The 27,673-nt window shown below is 39.8% G+C and overlaps 1 protein-coding gene across 10 annotated transcripts in view; it reads right to left on the bottom strand.

Moving 5' to 3' along the window:
- Window positions 1-27,673, bottom strand: part of ccdc18 (coiled-coil domain containing 18) — a 184,029-nt gene that overhangs the window by 67,489 nt on the left and 88,867 nt on the right. For all 10 annotated transcript variants that reach the window (XM_043698817.2, XM_043698814.2, XM_087990462.1 and 7 more), the window contains 5 exons: window positions 21,760-21,870; window positions 16,547-16,678; window positions 10,565-10,699; window positions 424-501; window positions 105-221 (listed from right to left, as the gene is read on the bottom strand). In XM_043698817.2, the coding sequence (XP_043554752.2) occupies window positions 105-221; window positions 424-501; window positions 10,565-10,699; window positions 16,547-16,678; window positions 21,760-21,870 (573 nt within the window). The remainder of the gene's footprint in view (window positions 1-104; window positions 222-423; window positions 502-10,564; window positions 10,700-16,546; window positions 16,679-21,759; window positions 21,871-27,673) is intronic.

Below are 27,673 nucleotides of genomic sequence, written 5' to 3'. Positions count from 1 at the left end.
AAACATATATACGTATGTTCTGAAGCTCTGAAATTAATAAAACAGAAATTATATCTGGCAAAACAGATTGCTCAACAATGGTAGCAGTACATTGTATAATTTACCTCTTCAGACTTCTTCTCTATCTGCTTTTTTTGTTGTTCCCTGATATCTTCAAACTGTTGTGACTGAATTTTCAGTTCCTCCTTAGAAATTGCTAATGCATTTTCCAAATCCTTAACCTGTGTTTATTTAACACAACAGTGAAAATGTTGCAAAATACTTGAAAACCTACAATTAAGCATTTCTGATTTGGAAATACACTAATGATCCATAAAATGGCAACCTAATTTTAATTTAACTAATCAATGCTTTTTCCATTTGCATGCATTTACCATCCACAAAAAGTAGAATTATAATGAGTATAAAATAAAGTTTACAGACTTTGGAAGCTTCTTCATCGGTTTGATTTTGTAAGCTTTTTAACGCAGCATTATTTCTGTTATCTTGTTTCTTTATTTCCTAGAAATATATATAAATCATGTTAGAAAGAATGCTGGGTGGCATGGAATAGACAATACCAACATTATAGATGTGCTCATTATAATCAGAAATAGAAATAACCAAATATTGCAAAGTTCATATCAACATTTAGCTGTGCTGCCAATGTAAATTTAATTTTGAATTTTTGTCTATTTTTTGAACAGAAACCTCAAGAGCTTCTGATTTCATGCTGTAAATGGATCAATTTACAGAGTTGTATGATTTTTCTGAGAAAATCAAAATTATTTGGTCTACTCTTTAGCTGAATTTGTCATCAGATCAAGTCATGGCAACAATTCTCCTAGGCTGCCATTTTTGTGGGGTTTGACACAAGCATAATAATTGGGAAATAATTTGAGACTTTTAGAAGTTTTTAATCTGAATCTTTAAACTAAGTTGGCATGATTGTTGCTTTTTAATAATATGGGAAAGTATAGTTTCAGCAGCGCTAATCAATGGAAATTATTTCCAGGTTTATGATCGACAGTGATTTATATGGGTATTAGGACTTCGAAGAAAACTCAACTGCAAAAAGATCTTGACGTAGCAGATATGGTTGAGATACTAAATGCAAAGTTTGCATCTGTATTTACTAAAGAAATCGCCACTGAAGTCACAGTGAAAGGGGACATTAAGGAATAGGCTGAAAATTCATAAAGTAGAATTACTAGCAAATTTTAAATACAGGTTGATATTTGTCATAGGACCAGATGGCATACATTCAAGGATGCTGAGGAAAGCAAGGACCAAAACTGCAGAGACAGTGTCTTTCTTCTTCCAATCCTCATTAGTTAGTGTCTCGTATCAGAGGACTAGAAAATTGCAAATATTGCATCTTTGTTCAAACAAACAGTACAACATTAAATCCAGCAACTACACGCCAATCAGCTCAATCTCAGCAGCAGGAAAGCTTTGACAAATGACGATCTTGAGACAAAACTAACATTATCTTGGTTAAGTATGGATTAATTAAAGAATGCCTAATGGATTTGCAAAAGACAAATCATAGTTAATTAAGATTTGAAGATACCGGTGTTAGACTGGGGTGTACAAAGTTAAAAATCATATAACACCAGGTTATAGTCCAACAGGTTTATTTGGAAGCACTAGCTTTTGAAGCCCTGCTTCTTCATCAGGTGGTTGAGGAGTATAAGATCATAAGGCACAGAATTTATAGCAAAAGTTTACAGTGTGATGTAACTAATATTATATATTGAAAAAGACCTGGACTGTTTGTTAAGTCTCTCATCTTTTAGAATTGGCATGTTGGGTTTCAGTTCTTTCATAAGTAAATCACAGAACTTTTTAAAAGTTACATTCTCAAGTGAACTTTAACAGTGGTTAGCACTGCTGCCTCACAGCGCCAGAGACCTGGGTTCAATTCCCGCCTCAGGCAACTGTGTGGAATTTGCACATTCTCCCAGTGTCTGCGTGGGTTTCCTCCGGGTGCTCCAGTTTCCTCCCACAGTCCAAAAATGTGCAGATTAGGTGAACTGGCCATGCTAAATTGCCCGTAGTGTTAGGTGAAGGGGTAAATGTAGGGGAATGGGTCTGGGTGGGTTGCGCTTTGACGGGTCGGTGTGGACTTGTTGGGCCGAAGGGCCTGTTTCCACACTAAGTAATCTAATCTATATCAAATTGGTGTCATATCGGCCCAGATAATGGATTGAAGGTGTGAGCTGCCCTGTGAGAGTCATGCTGGAAAAGCACAGCAGGTCAGGCAGCATCCGAGGAGCACGAGAATTGGCATTTTGGGCAAAAGCCCTTCATCAGGAATGATTGCTGATGAAAGGCTTTTGCCCAAAACATCAATGGAAAGATACTTGGTGGTGTGGATGTGCAGAGGGATCTTGGAGCCCACGTACATTGATCCCTGAAAGTTGCCACCCAGGTTGATAGTGCTGTTAAGAAGGTATATGGTGTGTTAGGTTTTAATGGTAGAGGGATTGCGTTCCAGAGCAGTAATGTCATGCTTCAAAATGCCAGTGCGGCCTCATTTGGAGTATTGTATGCAGGTCTGGTCGCCCCATTTCAGGAAGGATGTGGAAGCATTGGAAAAGTTGCAAAGGAGATTTACCAGGATGTTGCCTGTTCTGGAGGGAAGGTCTTATGAGGAAAGGCTGAGAGACTTGGGTCTGTTCTCATTGGAGAGGAGGTGACTAAGAGAGGCTTTAATACAGATATACAAGGTGATCACAGGATTAGATAGCGTGAACAGTGAGAGTCAGCTTGTATGAAGGGGGACAGCTGCAAATTGAGGGGTGACAGATTTAATACAGATGTCAGAGGCAGGTTCTTTACTCAGAGAGTAGTAAGGGTGTGGAATGCCCTGCCTGCCAGTGTAGTTAACTCAGTCAGATTAGGGACATTTAAACAGTCCTTGGATAAGCATATGGATAATGATGGGATAGTGTAGGGGTTGGGCTTAGATTAGTTTACAGGTTAGCAATACATCGAGGGTTGAAGAGTTTGTTCTGCGCTGTGTTGTTCTATGTAAAACTGCCTCATTATACATTAGCATGATCTCTGCTTGGATACACAAAATATTTCGCCAGGAAACTATCCAAACTAAAATCTATGAGTTCTTTTTTATTGCTACTTTTGCCAATTTTATTTTGCCAACATGAAGATTAAAGTCATCCATGATTAACTTATTGCCTTTTTTTCCTTATATGCCCTCATTACCGTATTATTTATTTTGTCCGACCAAAAGGCTACTGTTAGGGGCCCACAGACTACTCCCACCAATATCTTCTACCCATGGTTATTTCTTACCTCCATCCATATGTTTTCTACATCTTATCCTCGATCATTTCTTCCTATCATACTTATGCCACATTGTACCAACAAAGCTACCCTTCCCTTTTGAAAAATCACATATCACTGAAGATATAGCTCCCAAATTTTATCTCCCTGTAATCATGTCTCCATAATGGCTACACAATCATATCCATTAACATCAATCTCTGCTGTTAAATTCATTCATTTTGTTCTAAATACCACATACATTTAAGTAAAGTGCCATTAATTTTGCCATTTTAGTAAATTTCCTCTCTTTGACCATATTTGTTGCTACTTTCTTATGTGTGCACACTCTGACCCTTCTTGTCCACTTCTGGTGGAATGCCATGATTTCTTCTTGTCCTGGAAGCTTATGATTCCCCTCTAATTAGGTTTAAGTCTCTCTTCAGCCCCAGTGAATCAATTCATAGGAACAGCTCTGCTTTCATAGCTGACCTAGAGCCTAACTCCATATGCCTGCCTTGGACCTCTCTCCTTTGACGCACTTGTTTAATTTTAAAAAATTCTCTCTCTCACATTTAAATTTAACAACTGAATTTGCATTGACCAACATTTAATGAAGAGAGATCGAAATCTCTGCTTCACTTGGCATTTAAAAGTGCTTTCTAACATCTCTCCTGAATGGCCTGGCCCTAAATAGAGTCATAAAGATGTACAGTGAAGCAACAGACCCGTCAGTCCAACCCATCCATGCCGTCGAGATATCCTAACCTAATCTAGTCCCATTTGCCAGCACTTGGCCCATATTCCTCTTAACCCTTCATATTCATATACCCATTCAGATGCTGTTTAAATGTTGTAATTGTACTAGCTTCCACCACTTCCTCTGGTAGTTCATTCCATACATCCACCACCATCTGCATGAAAATGTTGCCCCTTAAGGTCCCTTTTATGTCTTTCTCCTCTCACCCCAAAACTATGCCCTCTTGTTCATGACTCCCCCAGCCCAGGGAAAAGACCTTGTTATTTACCCTCTCCATGCCCCTCATGATTTCATAAATCTCTGTAAGGTCACCCCTCAGCCTCCGACACTCCAGGGAAAACAGCCCAGCCTATTCAGCTTCTTCCTGTATCTCAAATCCTCCAACCCTGGCATCATCCTTGTCAATCTTTTCTGAACCCTTTCAAGTTTCATAACATCCTTCGATAGGAGGGAGCTCAGAATTGCAAAAAATATTCCATAAGTGGCCTAACCAATGTCCTGTACAGACACAGCATGACCTCCCAACTCTTATACTCAATACTCTGACCAATAAGAAAGCATACCAAACACCTTCTTCACATATTATCTACCTGTGATGCCACTTTCAGGGAACTATGAATCTGCACTCCAAGGCCTCTTTGTTCAACAACACTCCCTAGGACCTTACCATTAAGTGTATAAGTCCTGCTCTGACTTGCCTTTCGAAAATACAGCATCTCACATTTATTCTAAACTAAACTCTGTCTGCCACTCCTCACCCCATTGATCCATCTGATCAAGATCCCATTGTAATCGGAGGTAACCTTCTTCACTGTCCACTACATCTCCAATTTTGGTGTCACCTGCAAACGTATTAACTATACGTCCGATGTTGACATCCAAATCACTCACATAAATGAAGAAAATCAATGGACCCAGCACCAATCCCTGTGGCACACCACTGGTCACAGGCCTCCAGTCTGAAAGGCAACCCTCCACCACCACCCTCTGTCTTCTACCTTTGAGCCAGTTCTGTATCCAAATGGTTAGTTCTCCCTGTATTCCATGAGCTCTAACCTTGCTCATGAGGAACACTGTCAAAAGCCTTACTATCCCTATACAATCCTTGCCTTTCCAAATACATGTACACCCTATCCCTCAGGATTCTCTCCAACAACTTGCCCGCCACCAATGTAAGACTCACGGGTCTATAGTTCCCGGGCTGGTCCTTACCATCTTTCTTAAATAGTGGCACCACGTTAGCCAACCTCCAGTCTTCCAGCATCTCATCTGTGACTATTGAAGATACAAATATCTCAGCAAGGGGCCCAGAAATCACTTCCCTATCTTCCCACAGAGTTCTAGGGTACACCTGATCAGGTTCTGTGATTTGTTCACCTTCATGCATTTCAAGACATCCAGCACCACCCCCTCTGTAATATGGACATTTTTCAAGATGTCACCATCTATTTTCCCACAATCTACGTCTTCAATGTCCTCTCTACAGTAAACGCCGAAACAAAATACTCGTTTAATATCTTCCCCATCTCCAGTGGTTTCACACATATGCTGCCTTGCTGATCTTTGAGGGACCCTATTCTGTCCCTAGTTACCCTTTTGTCCTTAATGCATTTATAGAATCCCTTTGAATTCTTCTTAACCCTAGTTGCCAAAGCTCGCTCATGTCCCCTTTTTGCCCTCCTGATTTCCCTCTTATACTCCTATTGCCTTTATAATCTAAGGATTCACTTGATCTCTGCTGTCTATGCCTGACATATGATTCATTCTTTTACTTAACCAAAACCTCAATTCCTCTAGTCATCCAGCTTTCCCTACACTACCAGACTTACCTTTCACTCAAACAGGAATATACTGTCTCTAGACTGAACACTTCCCATTTTCCGGTCATTCCTTTACCTGCAAACATCTGCCTCAAAGAACTTTTGAAAGTTCTTGCCTAATACAGTCAAAATTGGCTATTCTCCAATTTAGAACTTCAACTTTTAGATCCTTTCCCATCACTATTTAAAAACTAATAGAATTATGGTCACTGGTCCCAAAGTGCTTCCCCACTGACACCTCAGTCACCTCCCCTATTTCCCAAGTTTTGCACCTTCTCTGGTAGGGACATTACATACTGAATCAGAAAATTTTCTTGTACACAATTAACAAATTCCTGTTCAATTACACTCTTAACACTGTGAAATTCCAGTCTATGTTTGGAAAGTTAAAATCCTCCACCATAAGCACTCGATTATTCTTACAGATAACTGAGAACTCCTTACAAATCTGTTTCTCAATTTCCTGCTGACTACTGGGGGTCTACAATACAATCTCAATGAGATGATCATTTTTTTCTTATTTCTCAGTTCCACCCAAATAACTTCCCTGGATGTATTCCCAGGAATATCCTTTCTAAGTACAGCTATAATGCTATCCCTTATCAAAAACCCTATTCCACCATCTCTCTTGCCACCGACCCCTTTCTATCCTTCCTAAGCATTTGTATTCTGGAATATTTAGCTGCCAGTCCTGTTCATCCCTAAGCCACGTCTCTATAATTGCAATAATATCCCACTCCCATGTTCTTAACCATGCTCTGAGTTAATCTGCCTTCCCTGTTCGGCCTCTTGCATTGAAGTAAATGCAGTTTATCAGTCCCTACCTTGTTCGCTGCTTTGTTCCTGCCTGCCCTGACTCGCTCTTTTTCTTAGACAATGCCTCCTTGTGCTGGAATCTTCAATCAGTGGAAACAATTTATCTACTCTCGCACTGTCTCACCTTCACAGGCACCCGCTCTCGCACTCTCACCTTCACAGACTCCGACTCTCACACTGTCTCACCTTCACAGACGCCTGCTCTCGTACTGTCTCACCTTCACAGACTCCAGCTCTCGCACTGTCTCACCTTCACAGACTCCAGCTCTCGCACCGTCTCATCTTCACAGACGCCTGCTATTGCACTGTCTCACCTTCACAGACTCCGACTCTCGCACTGTCTCACCTTCACAGACTCCGACTCTCACATCGTCTCACCTTCGCAGACGCACGCTCTCGCACTCTCACCCTCACAGACGCCCGCTCATACTGTCTCACCTTCACAGATGCCCGCTCATACTGTCTCACCTTCACAGACGCCCGCTCATACTGTCTCACCTTCACAGACGCCCGCTCATACTGTCTCACCTTCACAGACGCCCGCTCTCACACTGTCTCACCTTCACAGACGCCCGCTCTCACACTCTCACCTTCACAGACGCCCGCTCTCACACTGTCTCACCTTCACAGACGCCCGCTCTCACACTGTCTTTCCCTATAAATATCCTGCAGGCTTCGCCTAAATCACCCCTTCGCTATCTAAATTCTACAGAATAAAGGACTAATTTGTCTCAGGACATTGGTCCCAATACAGTTAAAGCGAAATCTGTATGAACAGAACAACTCCCTTCTATCCCAATACTAGTTCAAGTGCTTCATGAACTGGAACCAATTCTTCCTTTACCAATATTTACACCATGATAACTCCAATACTTGCTCAGAGCAAATTTGCCCAGGGCCCATGTAGTAATCTTATCCTAATTACCTTGTCGGTTTTACTGTTTAGTTCAGCTCCTAACTGTTCAAAATCATTCAGCAGAACCTCATTTCTAGTCCTATCAATGGCATTTGTACCAACTTGGGCAATGACAACTGGATGGAGAAAGTGAGGTCTGCAGATGCTGGAGATCAAAGTTGAAACTTTATTGCTGAAACAGCACAGCAGGTCAGGCAGCATCCAGGGAACAGGAGATTCGACGTTTCGGGCACAGGCCCTTCTTCAGGAATGAACATTCCTGAAGAAGGGCCTGTGCCTGAAATGTCGAATCTCCTGTTCCCTGGATGCTGCCTGACCTGCTGTGCTGTTCCAGCAATAAAGTTTCAACAATGACAACTGGATCCCTCCCTTCCCACTCCAAATCTGACAACCCTGGCACCAGGCAGACATCATGGCCTTTGTTACTCATGTTTTTAGTTTTCATAATATAAAAAGGTGCACACAGCAACTCCCCAAGTTTCTTTTGAGACCATGTTCCAAACCTATGGCTTCTTTCACTAAGAAGGACATGGAAATCTGTGGGAACACCAACACCTGCAAGGTCCCATCTAAGCCTTTTCAAGTGGCACCCATAATATTAAAAAAGTTCAGGATAGATTAAAAACGCTGAGTTTGTTCTCCTTAGAGAGAAAAGACCGACCTAGAGGAGATTAAAGAGTGGTTCAAAACCATGAGGAGTCTGTACAGAGGAGATAGAAAGAAACTGTTCACATTGACGTAACAATGAAGAACCTGAGGGCACCATTTAAAATGATTGGCCAAAGAACTAATGGTGACATGAGAAAAAACACTTAATAGACCTGGAATGAGGTGGAAGCAAATTCTGTTATTTGAAAGGGAATTGGACAGAATTTAAGACTACAGACAAAGAAGGTAAGTGGGGTTAGCTGAGTTGCTTTTTCAGAAATGCACAGATATGACATGCATCTCGGGATTGTTCTTTACCTCAAACAAGTCTTTGGTTGGGAATAGGCCCCCATTTGAGAAATAGCATTTAACTGGGACAATTACACAATGCACGCATGCAGGATCAATGCTGAGTGCACTTACACTTTAAAAACAAGAAAATCTGACATCTACATTGATATCATATTTCATAACTCTGTATAAGTTTATGAACAATGTTATGAAGCTGTAGCAAATAAATGTACAAGGATGCAATTATAGTACTTTCCATTGTAAAATATAACTTATTTCATCCTTGTGCAAAACTTCGTTAAGGCTTCAGAATATCTTTCAAGTTTGCTTCCTCTCAGATTAAGAGAGAGAGAATTCAATAAAAACATCAAATTACAAGACAGATTCCTAGTTTAAAACAGTTAAAACTATAGACCCAAATTTACAATTCAGGATGATTTGACTGACGAATATAGGATGATATCGAGACAAATTACATAATTTGGGGGAGGGGAAACTGGGAATTGTACATATGTACCATGAGGAAAAAAAAGGTTAGATGTAAGGTGATACTTATTTTCCTCGATCTATGCAAAAAATTACAAATTGATGCGGTGAGTGCCATTTCAATGTCAACATTCCTGGCTGAGGCAGAGATCACACAATGATAGAGGGAGTTATCAAATGTGCCCATGCTCAGTGAGACCCCCAGACCTAGCTTCAATCATCTAGCAGAATTGAATAGCACTTTTGAAATTTTGTTTTTTGAGTTTACAAAGTTGGCACGTTATCCAATCAAGCGGTTTTAAACAGTTGAAAGATCCTACAGTGTAGATATTGAGAAACTAGAAAACAATCTTCAAGCGAATGCTAGCTCATTGAGTAGTAAAATCAGGAAGTACATTTTCAAAACAAAGGGTAGAAAAAGTCAAGAACTTACTCACGCTAATAGTTTTATAGAGGGGACCTATTTTCTCTTTTTTACACCTTTGTATACACCTTATTTTACACTTCTATCTTCTCTTCCCTACCATTAATGACCCCTTTGTCTTTGGCACTGAGTACCTTCACAACCTGTACCATCTTCAACTCCATTCCCTGTCTACAGGGTGAAAAACACAATTTTCCCAACTTGTTTCCGTTCTGAAGAAGTGCCTGAAGAATTACAGGAGAAAGTGAGGTCTGCAGATGCTGGAGATCAAAGTTGAAACTTTATTGCTGGAACAGCACAGCAGGTCAGGCAGCATCCAGGGAACAGGAGATTCGACGTTTCGGGCACAGGCCCTTCTTCAGGAATGACCTGAAGAAGGGCCTGTGCCCGAAACGTCGAATCTCCTGTTCCCTGGATGCTGCCTGACCTGCTGTGCTGTTCCAGCAATAAAGTTTCAACCCTGAAGAATTACACCAGACTCAAAACATTAACTCTGTTCCCTTTCCACAAATGCTACCAGATCTGCTTAGTTACTCCAGAATTCTATGTTTCATTTCCAGCATCCTCAGTACTTTACTTTTATTACCAAAGAAATGTCACATTGGTCTCCAAGTGTTTATTCTGTTTCTCTCTACAGAGATACTGCTATACTGAGTTCTCCAGCACTTCAGTAAAAATAAATCACCTGATGAAGGAGCGGCGCTCCAAAAGCTAGTGTGCTTCCAATTAAACCTATTGGACTATAACCTGGTGTTGTGTGACTTTTAACTTTGTAAAAATTAAGGTCTCCTTTCTCTTGGCTTAACGTATTGGTGCTGGATTTGTTGTTTGGTTGTTACACTTTACTGCATGTCATTGGTTTTCTGTAAAGGAAATCCTTGTGTGTATGTATGTTTAAAGGCATTATTCAGAACTTTTGTAACACATAACCATGAGTGAAGGAAAGTCCAAATCAAACAAACAAAAATCAAGTCAAACTTGCCAAAAGTTCAGCTTGACATAATATCATTACATTTTAAGTACATTAAAAACACTGACATATGCTAAATCTTTTTCCAAAATTAATCTTTGTGAAATCCCTAACTGAATGAAATCATTAAAAAGAGAATGATTAAAATTTTAGTTTTACAGCTTACCTCTTTGGCTTCCTCAAGGAGGAATTCCAATGATTCAATTCTGCTTTGCTTGGCACTGATCTCTTCCTGTACATTTGATATTGTTTGCTTCTGTTTTTTCAACTGTTGCTCTTTCTCTTCCAGTTGACTTTGAAGCTTAACAAGGAAAGGAAACAACTGAATTTGTAATGTGCCTTTCATGATATCCCAAAGTCTTCAGAGAACTGTGTCAAAAGATAGCCAAACATCATTTTCTCCACCTGGACTCATTATCAGAGACCTCCAACGAACGCAAACGAACACGAACACAAACACATCTATTTTAACAGTTTGAAGTGAAGTGCATTGTATACTTGGAGTAACATTTTTGTGCAGTTATAATAAATCATCCTTTTTTTGACCATTTATGTCAATGCCTGTAAGGTTTATTTGGACAAAGTTAAGAGCAAGGTTAAGCATCAGCTATTGATCCTATAATGATTTGTCCAATTTACATTATTATAGAGCTCTAATAACAGCAGCATTTTTCACAGAAAATTTTCATTTTTCCCCTCAGCATTTCAGTACTTGCCAATGTTATCATATGCCTCTTTGATTTTTTAAAAATACATTCATAGGTTTAGTGTGTCACTGTCTAGGCCAGCATTTATTGTTATCTCTTATTTCCCAGAGGGCAGTTAAGAGTCAATCACATTGTTGTGGGTCTAGAGTCAGATGTAGTCCAGACCAGGTAAGGTTGGAAGCTTCCTTCCCTGAAGAACATTAGCAAACCAGATGGTTTTCCAACAATCGGCATGGTTATCATCAGACTCTCAATTCCAAATTTTTAATGGAATTTAAATTCCATCATCTGATAGTAGCAGGATTCAAACCTGGATCCTCAGAACCTTAGCTGGGTCTCTGGATTGATAGTCCAGCGATAATAGCGCTAGGCCATCACCACCTTCAATTCTACAGATCTGCATATTGGGTGTGTACACATGAAGGAAGCCACAGAAAAGACCTTTAAACTAACTTTTCAAAAAGTTCCCAAATCCAGGCTATTGCTCACAACTCCTCTGAGGGGCCATAAACCATGACTATGAAGTTGGCCAGACTGCACAAAAATGGCACGGAATTATGCCCACAATGAAGCCAAATGGGTTAGGAGTGCTCACTACCTGCACCTTGACACTGTGCAGGAATCTTGAAATCAGGTCCTGCCCACATTTTTAAATGACTCCAAACACCAAATTTTGACACGACCTTATCCTGGCCCAGAAATGGAAGAATACAAGAGCACCAACATGCGCATAAAATCCAGAGAAAAGATGTTTAAGAAGGATGGAGAGTCAGTGAGCATGTAGATTCAACAAGGATTGTGAAGAAGAGATTGGAGCAATGGTTGGCTTCATGCGAGATGCAGAATAAAACATTTAGGCATAAAAGATTCTGAAATTATTTATTTCAGAAATTTCCATGGCAATTATTCTAGGAAAGATTGGTAACCTGCAAGGGAGTCAAATATGAACATGGAAAAATTCTTTAATGTTGGACAAACGTAAAGAACTGGCAAAATGTGAACAAAATGTGAAATATTTAACAAACAGGTTCAACATTTTAATGACTGTAAGCAACTTTAATAAGAATGATTATATATATATTCATTTTAAAACCAAACAAAGTAAATTACAGTCTAATGGGCTCACAAAAGAAAGATGCTAGGACTAATCTGATGAGTTTAAGCCTACATATTTTTGTGCAGTTGAGGAAATGGGATCAAATGACAGGTCAAATGAGCACAGGGCCTTGATATATTAGAAGTACAAGATAAAATTAATCTAAAAGGAAGAATAATAACTGCCCTGATCATTCCAAGTAGCCATGAAGTGGAGGTGCTGATGTTGGATTGGGTTAGACAAGATCAAAAATCACACGACACCAGGTTCTAGTTCAACATGTTTATTTGAAAACACCTGAAGGAGCAAAGCTCCAAAAGCTTGTGTTTTCAAATAAAACTGTTGGATTATAACCTGGTGTTATGATTTTTGACCTCATCACAAGAGGCAACAATTAGCAACTGTGACTGTTCTGCAGTGTCAGTGTGGATAAAGGCAAGAACTATTGCAGAAAAGTTGACCTTTGACATTTTCAATGGAGGCCCATCTCACACTACAAGCTCCATAGATAGTCTGCTCTCAAATCTTGGTCACAGCAGATCAAAAATAAAGGAGTTTAGCAGCAAAGATAGTTGAAGAACAATGGCAAATGTTTCAGAAAATAAATCATGACTCACAGCAAAAACGTATCCCAGTGAGAAGGAAGGATTCCAGGAGAGGGATAAGCCAACTTTGGTTAAATAGAGAAGTTAAAGACAGCATCAAATTGAAAGAAAAAAAAGAACACCTTGTAAAGATTGGTGATAAGCTAGAGGTTTGGAAAGGTTTAAAAACCAACAAAAGATGCCCAAAAAAACTGAAAAGAGAAAAAATAAACCTTGAGGGTAATCTTGCAAGTATTTCAAGTCAGACAACAAGCGCTTCTTTAAAGTCACAAGAGAAGCCAAAGTAAACATAGTCCCATTAGAAAATAAGGCTGGGAGGGTAATAATGGGGCAACTGGAAATAACAGGAGTTGAATAAATGCTTTCCCCGTAGAAAGCATTAATAATATCCCAAACTATTAAACATTCAAGAGGCAAAGGAGGAGAGCAAATAAATACAAAAAGTTTTTCAAAAGTTAGAACCCTTGCAGATTTGGCAACATCGAGGGCCAAAGGGCCTGTACTGCACTGTATTCTTCTATGTTTTGTTTTACTTGGTTATTAATTTTGGTTTGGAGTTGTGAAGCATGAACAGAAAAAGACCTTTGGACTGTGAGCAGTCTTTTGAGTTCAAAAAAGGATAAACAAGCTGATGTGTTTTTGTGAGGCCAGGCACAAAAGTTAATTGCAGGTTGGATCTTGATCAAAGTGCTCCATAGACACTTTAATTCCAGGGAAAGTAGTTTGTTTAACCAGAAAGCAGATGTCCATTAATGAGGTCAGTACCTGAGAAATGGTGCCAGCAAGTCTGGAAGAGAACATGATGATCAAACAGGAGGGGCTGGAGAGTTTGAAATGGTTCTAGATTATGTTTCTGAGAAGGAAGAGTTGGTTGTTTATGCCATCATACAGGAAGTTCAAAGAATAGAAACTATGACTGTTGCTGAAACTTTCTCAGCATGAACTGAAAAGGTGGACTGATGTCTTCAGAAAATCAACCAAGAAACAATCACACATATGACTCTGAAACAATGCAGTGGGAGAACTGCTTAAGTAATCTGGTCAGTTTTGTTATTTTGTTTTGTTTATCCCATAACTATCTTTGTTGGTCTGTCCTGTGTGTGAATTGGGATGAAAACAAAGGTTACTGAATTTAATTATAGATTACTTTGTGGTTTAATTTTGCTCTCCTAAAGTTACTATATTATTGATAAATAGTTAAGTGATTTGCTTAAGCTACAAACCCAGTGTCTAGAATTGACAATCCAGATAGTCTGGGATTGGTTATTCAAAAAGTGTGGTTAGGAACTATGGGGGGTCAATTTGGGCATCTTTGAAAGTTTTAATTTTACTCTGTTATGAACATAGAGGAGGGAAGGTAAGTTTGATTTGGCTGCCTGTCTCCACGCTGTAATACTACAGAAGAAGTGCTAGAGAAACTAATATGGTTAAACACTGATAGGTCCCCTGGACCTGATGAGATGCATCCTAGGATAGTAAAAGAATTAGCTACAGATATAGTATATGCACGGTTAGTAATCTTTCAAGAAGCCCTTGATTTTGGAAAAGTCCCACAGCATTAGAAAACTCCCAATATAACACCTATATTTAAAAAGGGAGGGGAACAAAGAACAGGTAATTACAGGCCATAAGCTTAATGTCTCTTAGTGGGACAATGTCAATGTTAAAGTCTACTGGAATGGGGAAAGTGAAAACAATATAGCCAAGTTGTAGATGATACAAAAACAAGTGAGAAGGGAGTGGTGAGACTAATACAAAGAACCTGCAGAGAAACAAAGTGGGCAAAAACTTGCCAGATGAAATATAATGTGAGAAAATGTGAGGACATGCATTTTAGTAAGAAGAATAGGGGAGCTGAACTAAATGTTATTTAAATAGAAAAGGACTGCAGAAAGTTAAGGAACAGAAGGATTTAGAAGTCCTCTTCCATGAATCACAAAAAAACTGGCATTCAAGTTCATCAGGTAATATGGAAGGCAAATGGAATATCTGACCTTCATTTCAAAATAAATGGTATCTAACAGTAAGGAAGTTTTGCTTAAACTATACAAGGTGCCCTTCAGGCCACAGCTGGAATACTATGAACAGTACCGAGCCCCTTATCTAAGCAAAGATATACTAAAGTGAACAATCCAGAGGAGGTTCACCGGGCAAAGACCAGGTATGGAAGGACTACCTTATGAGGAGAGGTTGTGTAGGTTAGGCCTGTACTTGTTGGCAGATAGAAGAATGAAAGGCCTCCTCACAGAAATATACAAAACTCTCAGAGGACCTGATAGGGTAGATGTGGAAAGGTTGTCTTCCCCTTGTGGGAATGTCTTAGACCAGATGGCATAATCTCAGAATTATAGGGGTTGCACATTTAAGACAGATGAAGAGGAATTTCTTCTCTTGAGGGGTATGTATTTGTGGAATTCTGTACACAGAGAATTGTTGAGGCTAGGTCATGAAGTACATTCAAGGCTGAGATAAACTGATTTGCAATCAGTAAGGGAATCAAGGGTTATGGGGAAGAGGCAGGGAAGTGGATTGAGGATTATCATATTAACCAGGATCTCACTGAATAGTAGATGGGCTGAATGGCCTAATTCTGCTAAAACATCTTTTGGTCCAATAGTATCTTGAGAAACAGCAAAAGCTCTTCTATCACACAGATCTTAACATCATCACTGCAATAACAAAAAGGAGCATAGACAAACTAACATTTGACATCCTGCCAAATTGCACTGTTGCCTCAAAGAGACAGAATTAAATTGGAATCACTGGTGGATTATGCAAAACATATTATCCCAGCAAAGTACAAGCGAAGCTAGTGCCAATTTTCAGGAGCACAATCACACCTTCTAAAATACAACACCCTTTAATTCATTGTGGATTAGGTATCAGCCTACAAGTTAGGCATTGTAAAACATGCTCAAACTATATAAAAATGCATATAGTTATACATTTCTAACATTCACACAAAGAAATATTAGCTTTTCCAACTAAAGGAAAGAAGTTTAAAGGCATTTTTGAGCAAATGAATAAGCAAAGTGAACGTAGTTTATTTGGAGAGGCCATATTTGATGGACAATTATGGGATGGCACACTTATGTATTCCTGACACATTTAACTGGATTGGTTTGCAAAGCAGAACACTTGAATCTTGAAAGAAACCAAGCTGGAAGTAATAATACAGAATCTATTCAAGAAAACAATAGGAACACTGTTAGCCATTAACTCATTTAGTGGCAAATTATCGGACTTCTTCAATGACAGAAACAACAGCTCCAAATTATCTGACTTTCCAATGTCAAAGAAACTAGAAATCAGCACATCTTTTTCTGATTAAATTAGCATGTTGACGTTTTCACAAAACTCAAGTATTTAACACATTCAATTTTTCTCTAATTTTACATTTTTGGGCATGTCAATAGTTTTTATCATTACGATTACAATCAGATTCACCAAGAAAAGTAACAATGTGAGAAACAGAAAAGTGCACAGTTAAAAGACTATCAATGTGTTTCAGTCACATCAGCTTCTATGAAATCAAGGTCAGAAATCTTAGCCTGTAACTACAAAACAAGGTAATTTGGAATCATACAAATCTTTCTAAGCATATTAAAAACAGCATTCCTTTAATGAGTACAGCCCATTTTGTTTTTAAACAATACATTTATAATTTTAAAACTCCCATATATCAAGATAAAGAAACCCAAATGCAATTTTAAGTAATCGATTTTAAAACATAAGCTTACAATTTCAATCTGTTGCTCGAGTTCTTGATACTGTTCAGTTTGAATCTTCTTTATATGTTCACATGCAAAAATATTTTCCTGATGTTGTTCTGCTATGAATTTTTCCAATTTGATTATTTCTTTACTCTTTTCCTAAAATTTTGAAGGGAGAATTAGTGATAACAAAATCAATGGATATAGATATTATTATACAAAATATTTTCATAAAAGAAGCATGTTTCGAAGACAAGTCATGCAATGAAGGAAGTGAGGATGAGAAGAACACTTTTTCAAAACAATATTTGCACATTTAATTAACTGACCAAGGATAATCCACCTCAGATTAATATTTTTGTTTACCCCAAATCGGAAAAGGCATTCATGTCTGAATGGAGAATTTCTCCATGTTTATCACTTTAAAATAATAGAACATAGAAGAATACAGCGCAGTACAGGCCCTTTGGCCCTCGATGTTGAGCCGATCCAAGCCCACCTAATCTACACGAGCCCACTATCCTCCATATGCCTATCCAATGCCCGCTTAAATGCCCATAATGAGGGAGAGTCCACCACTGCTACTGGCAGGGCATTCCATGAACTCACGACTCGCTGAGTAAAGAACCTACCCCTAACATCTGTCCTATACCTAACCCCCTTAATTTAAAGCTATGTCCCCTTGTAATAGCTGACTCCATACGTGGAAAAAGATTCTCACGGTCAACCCTATCTAAACCCCTAATCATCTTGTACACGTCTATCAAGTCACCCCTAAACCTTCTTTTCTCCAATGAAAACAACCCCAAGTGCCTCAGCCTTTCCTCATACGATCTTTCTACCATACCAGGCAACATCCTGGTAAACCTCCTCTGCACCCGTTCCAGTGCCTCCACATCCTTCCTATAGTATGGCGACTAAAACTGCACACAATACTCCAGATGCGGCCGCACCAGAGTCTTATACAACTGCAACATGACCTCAGTACTCCGGAACTCAATTCCTCTACCAATAAAAGTCAGTACGCCATATGCCTTCTTCACCGCACTATTTACCTGGGTGGCAACCTTTAAAGATCTGTGTACATGGACACCAAGATCCCTCTGCTCATCCACACTACCAAGTATCCGACCATTAGCCCAGTACCCCATCTTTTTGTTACTCTTACCAAAGTGAATCACCTCACACTTAGCTACATTGAACTCCATTTGCCACCTTTCTGCCCAGTTCTGCAGCTTATCTATATCCCGCTGTAACCGGCCACATCCTTCCTCACTGTCTACAACTCCTCCGACTTTCGTATCATCCGCAAACTTGCTCACCCAACCTTCTAACCCCTCCTCCAGGTCATTTATAAAAATGACAAACAGCAATGGTCCCAAAACAGATCCTTGCGGAACACCACTAGTGACGGCACTCCAAGATGAACCTTTGCCATCAACTACTACCCTCTGTCTTCTTCCAGCCAGCCAACTCCTAATCCAAACCTCCAACTCACCCTCAATGCCATACCTCCATATTTTTTGCAGAAGTCTACCATGGGGAACCTTATCAAAAGCCTTACTAAAATCCATATACACCACATCCACTGCTTTCCCCTCGTCCACCTCCTTAGTCACCTAATGTATTTGGCATCAATTTTAAAAAAAAGCCTTGGGTAAAACAAAATTAATTCTTAGGATGCATGCATATTTCAGATGATCAGGATTAAATTGACCAACCTTAGTTGCCACAAAGTGATGGTGGCAGGCCTTCATGAACTATGAGGGGACTATTTGCCACAATGATGTTGGATGAAGTTAGAGGATTTTTTTCTGGCAACATTGAAGGATTATCAATATGCATCCCAAGTCATGTCTGAATGTGGCTTGATCATGGAGGTGATGGGTATACCCATACATCAATTGACCTTTAGTTAATATAACTTACAAGTTTTTGAAGTACAAAAGTTGTTGTTGCAATGCACCCTGTGCTGTTACAGGAGAGGAGTTAAAATTCAGACAAGTGGTGCTGTTCAAGCAGACTGCATTGTTATAGATAAAATCAGATAGTAGAAAGATTTTGGGGAATGTGAAAGTAGACCATATAATCCAGAATACTCAGTTCTCACCTGCACTTGTAGTCATAGTATGAATAGTCCACTTGGGTTTCTGATCAGTGATCACTCCCTACAGAATGCTGGTAACAGGAGACTCAAAACTTGAAACAAAATACCAGTATGGAAGCTAAATGGTTTAAGGGCTGCTCCATAGTACTGTTGATAACTGCTTTCAAAATTTTTCCAATGACAGGGGAAATGGGTTTATAGAATATTAATTGCTGTGGTTGGTTTAGATTCATCCTACATTTTTGTGAAATTAACATAGGCAATTTTTCACATCACTGAGCAACGCCAATGCAATTTTTAAAAAAAATTCGTTCATGGGTCATGGTCATCACTGGCAGGTCAGCATTTTTATTGCTCATCCCTAATTGCCCTTGATGTGGTGGCGGTGAGCTGCCCTCTTGAAACATTGCAGTCCACATGTTGTAGGTTGACCCACAATACTCATGGGATGGAATTCCAGGATTTTGACCCAGCAACAGTGAAGGTTTGGCAATATATTTTCAAGTCAGAACGAGGAGTTACATGGAGGAGAATTTGCAGGTGGTGAGTGTTCCCATGTATCGGCCATCCTTGTTCGTTTAGTGTTCTTTTCTGGAAGTGTTCGTGGGCCTGGAAGATGTTGTTGAAGAATCGGTGATGGAAGACATAAAAGTTTATGAGGTTCCAATCAAGTGGGCTGCTTTGTTCTAGATGGTGTCAAGCAAGAGTTTTATTTGAACTGCACCCATTTAGGCAAGTGGGTGTTTTCATTCACACTCCTGAGTTGTTCCTTGTAGATGGATACTCAGGCAGAAAGTTACTTGCCCCTGTATTCCCAGCATCAGACCCACCCTCATAGCCAATGTGTTTATGTGGCTGTTAGTTGAGTTTCTGGTCAATAGTACTGCCAAGGTTAGAGATATTGAGGGATTGAGTGATGTTAAGGGTTGATGATTAAATTGTCTCTTATTGGAGATGGTCAGTGCCTGGCACTTGTGTGGCGTAAATGATATTTGCTATTTGTCAGCCCAAGCCTTTTTGCATACAGGACATACTTGGGCAATGTTCCACATTGTCGGGTAGATACCAGTTTGCAATTGTACTGGAACAACTGGCAAGAAGAGTGGCAAATTCTGGAGCACAAGTGTTGAGTACCATTATTGGAATGTTGACAGGGCCCATTACCTTTGCACTACCTAGTGCTTGCAACCTTTCTTGATATCACGCGAATTAAATTGGTTGAAGTCTGGGTTCTGCATTCACTTGGCACTTCTGGCTGATGATTTCTGCAAGTTTTCCAGCCTTATCCTTTGCAATAAGCTCTTCATCAATGCAGATGGGGGTATTTGTGAAGCCTCGTCCTCCAATAAGTTGTTGAATTGTTCACCACCATTCACAAGTGGATGAGGTAGGATGCAAGGCTTAAATCTGATCTGCTAGTTGTGGGATCGCTTAGCTCTGAATATCACAGTGCTTATGCTATTTGGCACACAAGTAGTTTGATAGCTTTAGCAGGTTGACAACTCATTTTTAAATATGCCTGGTTCTGCTCCTGGCATGCCCTCCTGCACTCACTAGTGATCCCCTGATTTGATGATAATGGTTGAGTGGGGATATGCTGGGCATGAGGTTGCAGATTGCATTGGAGTATAATTCTGCTGCTGTTGACTGCCCAACACGTGTCAAAGGTACCCAGCCTTGAGTTGCTGGATCTGTCTGAAGACTGTCCCATTTAGCACAGTGATAATCCACACAACACAATACAGGATATTCTCAATGTGAAGGCAGGACTCTACTAGGACTGTGCAATGGTCATTCCTACCAATCTTGTCACAGACAGATGCACCTGAAGCTAACAGACCAAGTATGTTTTTCCCTCATTGGTTCCCTCTACCTGCTGCAGACTCAGTCCAGCAGCAATGTCCTTCCAGAACCAAACAGTTCAGTGAGTAGTGTTACTGCCTCGCCACTCTTGGTGATGGACATTGAAATCTCCCACCCAGAATATGTTTTGATCCCTATCCACCCTGAGTGCATCCGTAAAGTGTTATTCAACATGGAGGAATGCCAATTCATCAGCTGAGGGAGGAAAGTACGTGGTAATCAGGAGGAGGTTGCCTTGGCCAAGTTTAACCTAAAGCCATGAGGCTTCATGGGTCCAAAGTCAACATTGAGGACTCCAAGGGCAATTCCTTCCCTACTGTATACCTCTACTGGGTCTGTCTTGTAGTTAGGATAGGACATATTCACAGATGGTGATGGTGGTGGCTGGGACATAGTCATACCCATGGAATCAAACCTGACCGACAATGTCAGGCTGTTGCTTGAATAGCCTCCAAGACAGTTCTACCAATTTTGGCACTAACACCCCCAGAGTTCTAAGGAGGACTCCATAGGATCGACAACACTGTTTCTGCCTTTGCCTTTTCTGGTGCATAGATCAATGCAAGCTGGTCCATTCAGTTTCATTTCTTTGTGGCGACTTTGTATCAATTGATACAACTGAGTGGCTTGCATAGCCATTTCAGAGAGCAGTTGAAAGTCAATCACATTGCTATGCCTCTGGAGTCACATGTATGCCAGACCAAGTGAAGATGGTAGATTTTCTTCTTTGAAGGACATTAGTGAAACCATTAGTCTGGGATTATAATCTGCACCTTTAGGTAAAGATGTGAAGAAGTAATTCTTTAAGAAAAAAATGTAAATAGGATGTGCACTCTTGGAATTCTACAAGAAAACACCATATTTCAATATGATTTCTGGGGTAAAATGAAAGCATGATTTAAATGGCTTTCAACTTAAAAGGTTCAATCACTCGTCTTATAAATACACAAACTTTGGAGTTTCCAAGCTCTACATGAAACAAAGTGCTTCCAAGTCACAACTCCATTAAGCAAATAAAATTGAATATTTAATAGTTGCAAATGCTGGAAATCTCTATTTTCTGAGCTGTAGAAAAAGAACAAAATTCAAAAATGCATGGGTTTTTAAACAAAGTTCTCATTTTCAATAAGCATAGATATCTACATGATTGTCAAGAAATTGCCATATTTCGAGGACTTTTTCTGAAATTAAAGTGGTTGTGATACCTCACTTTAACAATCTAAGTAAGCATTGCACAATAGTTGTCATTAAATTATTATTCCAATTTTACCGCAATCTCTTGTTCATGTTCGATTGTTTTGACTGCATTTGTTGTGCAAACAATGGTTTTCTCCTCCAACTGTTTCTCCATTATGGCAAGCTGACTTTTTGTTTTCCTCAGCTGCGAAACAAATGTGATATGGACATATTAAGAAGTATTTCAAAACACTTATCTTTGGATATGAATAATTAACCAAATACAGTTGACATAACTGTATTTCCTTTCACTCAACGCAGATTCTCCACATATTTCAGCATATTTCACACATTACTGCACACAAACTTTTGAAACTTGTTTTAAGTGCTCAGAAAATTGAGTACTCCTGAATTCCCAATATGTATGCACAGTAAGGATCCTAACAAGAGAGCATAAAGTTAACTGAGTATTATTATAATTTTATAATCTGACACTGGGGGAAAATTAGCACTGGAACCTTAGCATGTAGCTATTTGCACAAAACTTCTGCTACACATTACTAACTACATTCAATTCTATGCAGATATGGGCATTATGTGGAAATTCACTTATCTTACTATAAGTAGGAGAGACTAAAATTGCAGTGATTGAGATTAGAAAAGGCATATTTGTAATGTGTATTTCTTTAAAAAAATGTTTATAAAATGTTTAAAGATCAGCTCCAATTCAATCCTTCACCACATGGCCTTTTAGAATATAACATTGATTGTTACTTTCTCCTTCAAAGTGCCCCAGCATTTTTAGGAACAGAGCAAGGTTTGAAAACTTATTAGCTGAATTTGGTCAAATGGGTTCTGGTCTTGAGATAAAGATCTGCTAAGTAACATTAATGCAGCATCAGGCTTTGTTTGTAGCTGACTTAACACTTGCCACAGTTGAAAAATAATCAATCATTTTTTTTTCTGAATGTTTCTGCTTCCAGAATTTCCAATCGCTGTTGAATAAAACAATCAACAATTTTGTGATTGAGAAAAGGAACTCAAAACTTGAGGACTCAGCAGATCAGGAGCAAAGACCAACGGGTTAGAAGTGTGGCAGAAAAACCCAAGACCAGGTTTAAGACTTCAGTGGCAGGTAAAAAAAACAGAGCGAAGTAAGGACTAGGTTCAAGGAAAAGAAAAATTATCGAAGTGTGAAATCATGAGAAAACAGGTTAAGTAATTGGCACATGAGTCCTTCTCTTTTCCCTTTCTAAACTAAAGCATAGAGATGTTCCCTAAAGCGCTCTGCTAGGAGGCGTCCAGTCTCCCCAATGTAGGAGCAAAGAAATTTACATTTTACACATTGGGTAAGTTTAAGAGCAAGTAAATTAATTATTAAAATATGATTCGCTCAAAGGTATATTTTAGGAAGTTAAAAACAATGACTGCAGATGCTGGAAATCAGATTCTGGATCAGTGGTGCTGGAAGAGCACAGCAATTCAGGCAGCATCCGAGGACAGGCAAAATCGACGTTTCGGGCAAAAGCCCTTCATCAGGAATAAAGGCAGAGAGCCTGAAGCGTGGAGAGATAAGCTAGAGGAGGGTGGGGGTGGGAGAGAGTGGCATAGAGTACAATAGGTCAGTGGGGAAGGAGATGAAGGTGATAGGTCAGGGAGGAGAGGGTGGAGTGGATAGGTGGAAAAGGAGCTGGGCAGGTCGGACAAGTCCGGACAGGTCAGGGGATCGAGTTTCTGGAGGTTAGAAGCTAGGATGAGGTGGGGGAAGGGGAAATGAGGAAACTGTTAAAATCCACATTGATGCCCTGGGGTTGAAGTGTTCCGAGGCGGAAGATGAGGCGTTCTTCCTCCAGGCGTCTGGTGGTGAGGGAGCGGCGGTGGAGGAGGCCCAGCACCTCCATATCCTCGGCAGAGTGGGAGGGGGAGTTGAAATGTTGAGCCACTGGGCGATGTGGTTGATTGGTGCGGGTGTCTCGGAGATGTTCCCTAAAGCGCTCTGCTAGGAGGCGTCCAGTCTCCCCAATGTAGAGGAGACCGCATCGGGAGCAACGGATACAATATTTTAGGAAGTTGTCAATCCACAAGCACAGTGTGTAGTACAGTCGTTGCAGTCATCGTGTGGCTACAAAGAGACAGGCTGTGCAAGAGTCAAATGAATCTGGCCACTCTCAAATTAGTACTGGAGACTGCTGGGGTGATAATAGCTTGAAAGAAGGCACTGTACAACATAGCAGCAATAAGAAAGGGGTTGCGGGAAGAGGAAACAGTCAAGTGAAGAAATGTAGCTCTTCTACTATTGTGGGTCCCTCATGATATGTTAAAAAAAACCACACACACACCTCATGGCCTTGTGTCTTAATGTATGGACCATTCACAATGAAGTGGATGAATTAGTCATGCAAAACAGACAAAAAGAAGTACAATATTGTTAGAATTATGGATATGTGGCTGCAATGTGATCCAGGGTATTCATGTTTTAGTAAGGAAAGACAACAGGAAAAGGAAATGGGGCTACATTGCTGATTAAAGATGTCATTAAGACAATAGTGAGGAAGGATATTAACTCCAATGAAGCAGAATCTTTTGAGTAGAGTTTAGCAACAGAATTGAGCATAAAACAATAGTGGGGGTTCTATCTAATAATAATGCAGAAATTAGAGACAAAAGAAATAAAGATACAGCTGCAATTTTAATACGCACATGGGTTTGAAAAATCAAATCAGTAACAATGTAGTGGAGAAGGAATTCTTTGAGTGTGTAAAAGATGTTTTCATGATCAATATGTTGACAAACCAACTACAGGTCATCCTAGGCAGGGTACTGTGTAATGAGAAACCAACAATGAGCAATCTAGCTGTGCAAGGCCCCTTGGGGAAGAACATGATTGAACTCCTCATTAAGATGGAGAGTGACAAAATAGGTCCCTTACAGTCAGAAACAGGGGTAACAAAGAAAAGGCAGACCAGTTCAATATATATTCTGTCTCAGTCTTCACAAACTCCTAAAAATGTCAGGGAACACAGGATCTCGTGACAGGGAAGAACTGGAGCAAATTAGTATTGTAAGGAAATGGTATTGGGGAAATCGATGGGATAAAAGGCCAGGGCTTGATAATCTGCACTGAAAACTACAAATGCTGGAGATCACAGTGGGTTAGGCAGCATCAATGGTGAGACACCAAGCTAACAGTTCAAACGTAGATGATTCTTCATCAGCATCATCTAGACTTGAAACGTTAACTTGCTGTCTCTCAATAGATGCTGTCTGACTCACTGTGATCTCCAGCATTCGTTGCTTTCAGTAGAGATTCTAACATTTGCAGTAATTTGCTCCTATGTTGATAATCTACACCCCAGCCTATTACGGAAGTCTTAGAGTACAGGATGGAATGATGGTCATCTGTCAAAATTTGAGGCGAGCTGGAACAGTTTCTATGGATTACAAGGTTATTAATGTAATTACTTAAAAAAAAAAGGAAATAGAAAGAAATGGGAAATTATAGACCAGTTAGCTTGACATTGGCAGTAGGGAAAATGCTGGAGTCCATGATAAAAGATGCAAAAGTATAGCATTTGGCAAGTAGTGATAGGACTTGACGAGGTCAGCATGAATTTACATCAAGGGAAAACAGAAATCATGCTTGGCAAACCTATTGGAATTTTTTTTTGAGAATGTAACTAGTAGAGTTGATAAAGGAGAGCCAGTAGATGTGGTTGACTTGAACTTGCAGAAGGCTTTTGATAAGGTGATAAGACACAACGTTTTTCACACAAAGGGTGGTGAGTACCTGGAACACACTGCCAGGGATGGTAGGAGCAGACACAATAGCAGCATTCAAGCAGCACCTAAATGAATATATGAATAGGAAGGGAATAGAGGGATAAGGATCCTGTAAGCAAAGACAGTTTTAGCATGGAAGGGCAAAATGTGTCCACACAGGCTTGGAGGGCCGAAGAACTTGTTCCTATGTTGTACTGTTCTTTGTTCTTCTTTTACTCCACTATCATTTATGTATCATGTTCATCTACAATCTAACAACGCAAAGAAAAAAAAGTGTAGATTATGCAGTGCTTAAATCTGTTCTGCTGTTTAGAGATAATGACTGATCTGTGATCTATTTCCTTTTAATTCCATATAGAAATCTATCAATCTCAGTTATATATTTGACAATTGATCAAGCATCAATTTTCCTTTGTAGAACCAAGTTCCAAAATCCTATACCTTTTCTGTGAAACCTTAATTCATTGCTTCCAAAACTAATTTTGAGGGAATACAACCCCAGTTCATGATACCTCTCTTTGTAATTCCATCCTTGAAGTCTACTTATTGTTCTGTTAAATCGGCACTACTTTACCTCCAACTTTAACATTTTTTCTAAGGTGTAGTGTCCTGAACTGCTCACAATATTTCAAGAATTTTCTCATTAATTAGCCACTATGGCGATCATGGTCCAGAGAGAAGTCTTTGAAGGATTTTAAACATAATGGGCAAAGTTTTAAATTTAAAGCTTTGAGAGACCACGTACTAACACAGATTAGCAAGCAAAGGGACCGGAGTGAGCAGGATTTGGTTCAGGTCAGAAAACAGGTACCAACATTTTGAATGGTCTGAAGTATATGGTCAGTGCAGGATGGAATGGTGGTCAACATAGCAAAGAAACTGGCTAGAATTTGAAAATGACAAAAGGCATGGATGATGATTTCAGCATAAATGGTCTGAAATATGGAGGGTAGAGTGATATTATGTAAATGCAAGCTGAAAATCTTTGTGGAGAGGGGTGTTGCTGGCTGAATCAGCGATCACTATACATTTCTAATTGCGTTTGAGAAAGGGAGCGACCTTTTTAATCCATTACAGTCCATTTGGTGTAGGTTTACACCAATGCCATTAGAGAAAGAATTGCAGACCTCTGAACCAGTGACAATTAAGGGATAGCAATATATTTCAAAGTCAGAGGGTGAGTGGCTTGGAGGGGGAACTTGAAGATGGTGGTGTTCCCTTCTATATGCTGTTCTTGTCTTTCCTGATGGCAGTAGTTGTGGGTTTCAAAAGTGGTGTTGGAAAGTGCAAAGGAGCCTTGACAAATTTTGGTAGTGCATCTTGTAAATGTTACAAATTGCTGTTACTGTGCATCCGTGGTGGAGGGAATCAAATTTTATGGATTTGGTGACAAGCAAGCAAGCTGCTTTGTCCTGGAATGTGTCAAACATATTGAGTGTTGTTGGAACTGCATTCATCAAGACAACTGGGAACTATTCCATTACACTCCTGACTTGTGCCTCGTGGATAGTGGATAGATTTTGGGAGGTGGAAGGAGAATTCCTCTCTGTGGAATTCATAGCCTTTGACCTGCTGCGATAGTACTTACATGGTTAATCCAGCTCAATTTCTAGTCAATGGTAATTCCCAGGATATTGATGGTGAGGGATTTAGTGAAGGGAATGACATGGAATGTCAAAGACAAATGGTTAGATTCTCCCTTGCTGATCTTGCTTGGCAGTAATGGCACGAATAATGTGCAACCAACGACAATTATCCCGAGCCTGATCTGATTACCATACCAATTCTGATCTTATAATGTAGAAAAGGTCATTGATAAACCTGATGAAGACAGTTGCACCTAATACATTAGCCTGAGGAACATCTCTCAAGATGGACTGGAGCTAAGATGATTCTCACCAATAACCAAAGCCATCTTCCTTTGTGCTAGGTATGATTACAACTTATGAAAAGCTTCAAATCTGATTCTAATTCACTGTGGCTTTGCTAGGGGGGGGCTTATGCCTGAAACGTCGATTCTCCTGCTCCTTGGATGCTGCCTGACCTGCTGCACTTTTCCAGCAACACATTTTTCAGCTAGGGGTCTTTAATGCCTCACTCGGTCAAATGTTGCCCTGATGTCAAAGGCAGATATTCTCACCTCATCTCCAGAATTCATCTCATTTGACCATGTTTGGAAAAGTGATGTCAGGAGCTCAGTAGAACTCAAAATGAGTGTCAGTGAGCAG

This window comes from Chiloscyllium plagiosum, unplaced genomic scaffold (genome assembly GCF_037043375.1).
Source record: "Chiloscyllium plagiosum isolate Xiang-an unplaced genomic scaffold, Cpla_swu_hap1 HiC_scaffold_9, whole genome shotgun sequence".
In the NCBI taxonomy this organism is placed as follows: domain Eukaryota; kingdom Metazoa; phylum Chordata; class Chondrichthyes; order Orectolobiformes; family Hemiscylliidae; genus Chiloscyllium; species Chiloscyllium plagiosum.
This window is presented reverse-complemented; position numbering and strand designations above follow the sequence as displayed.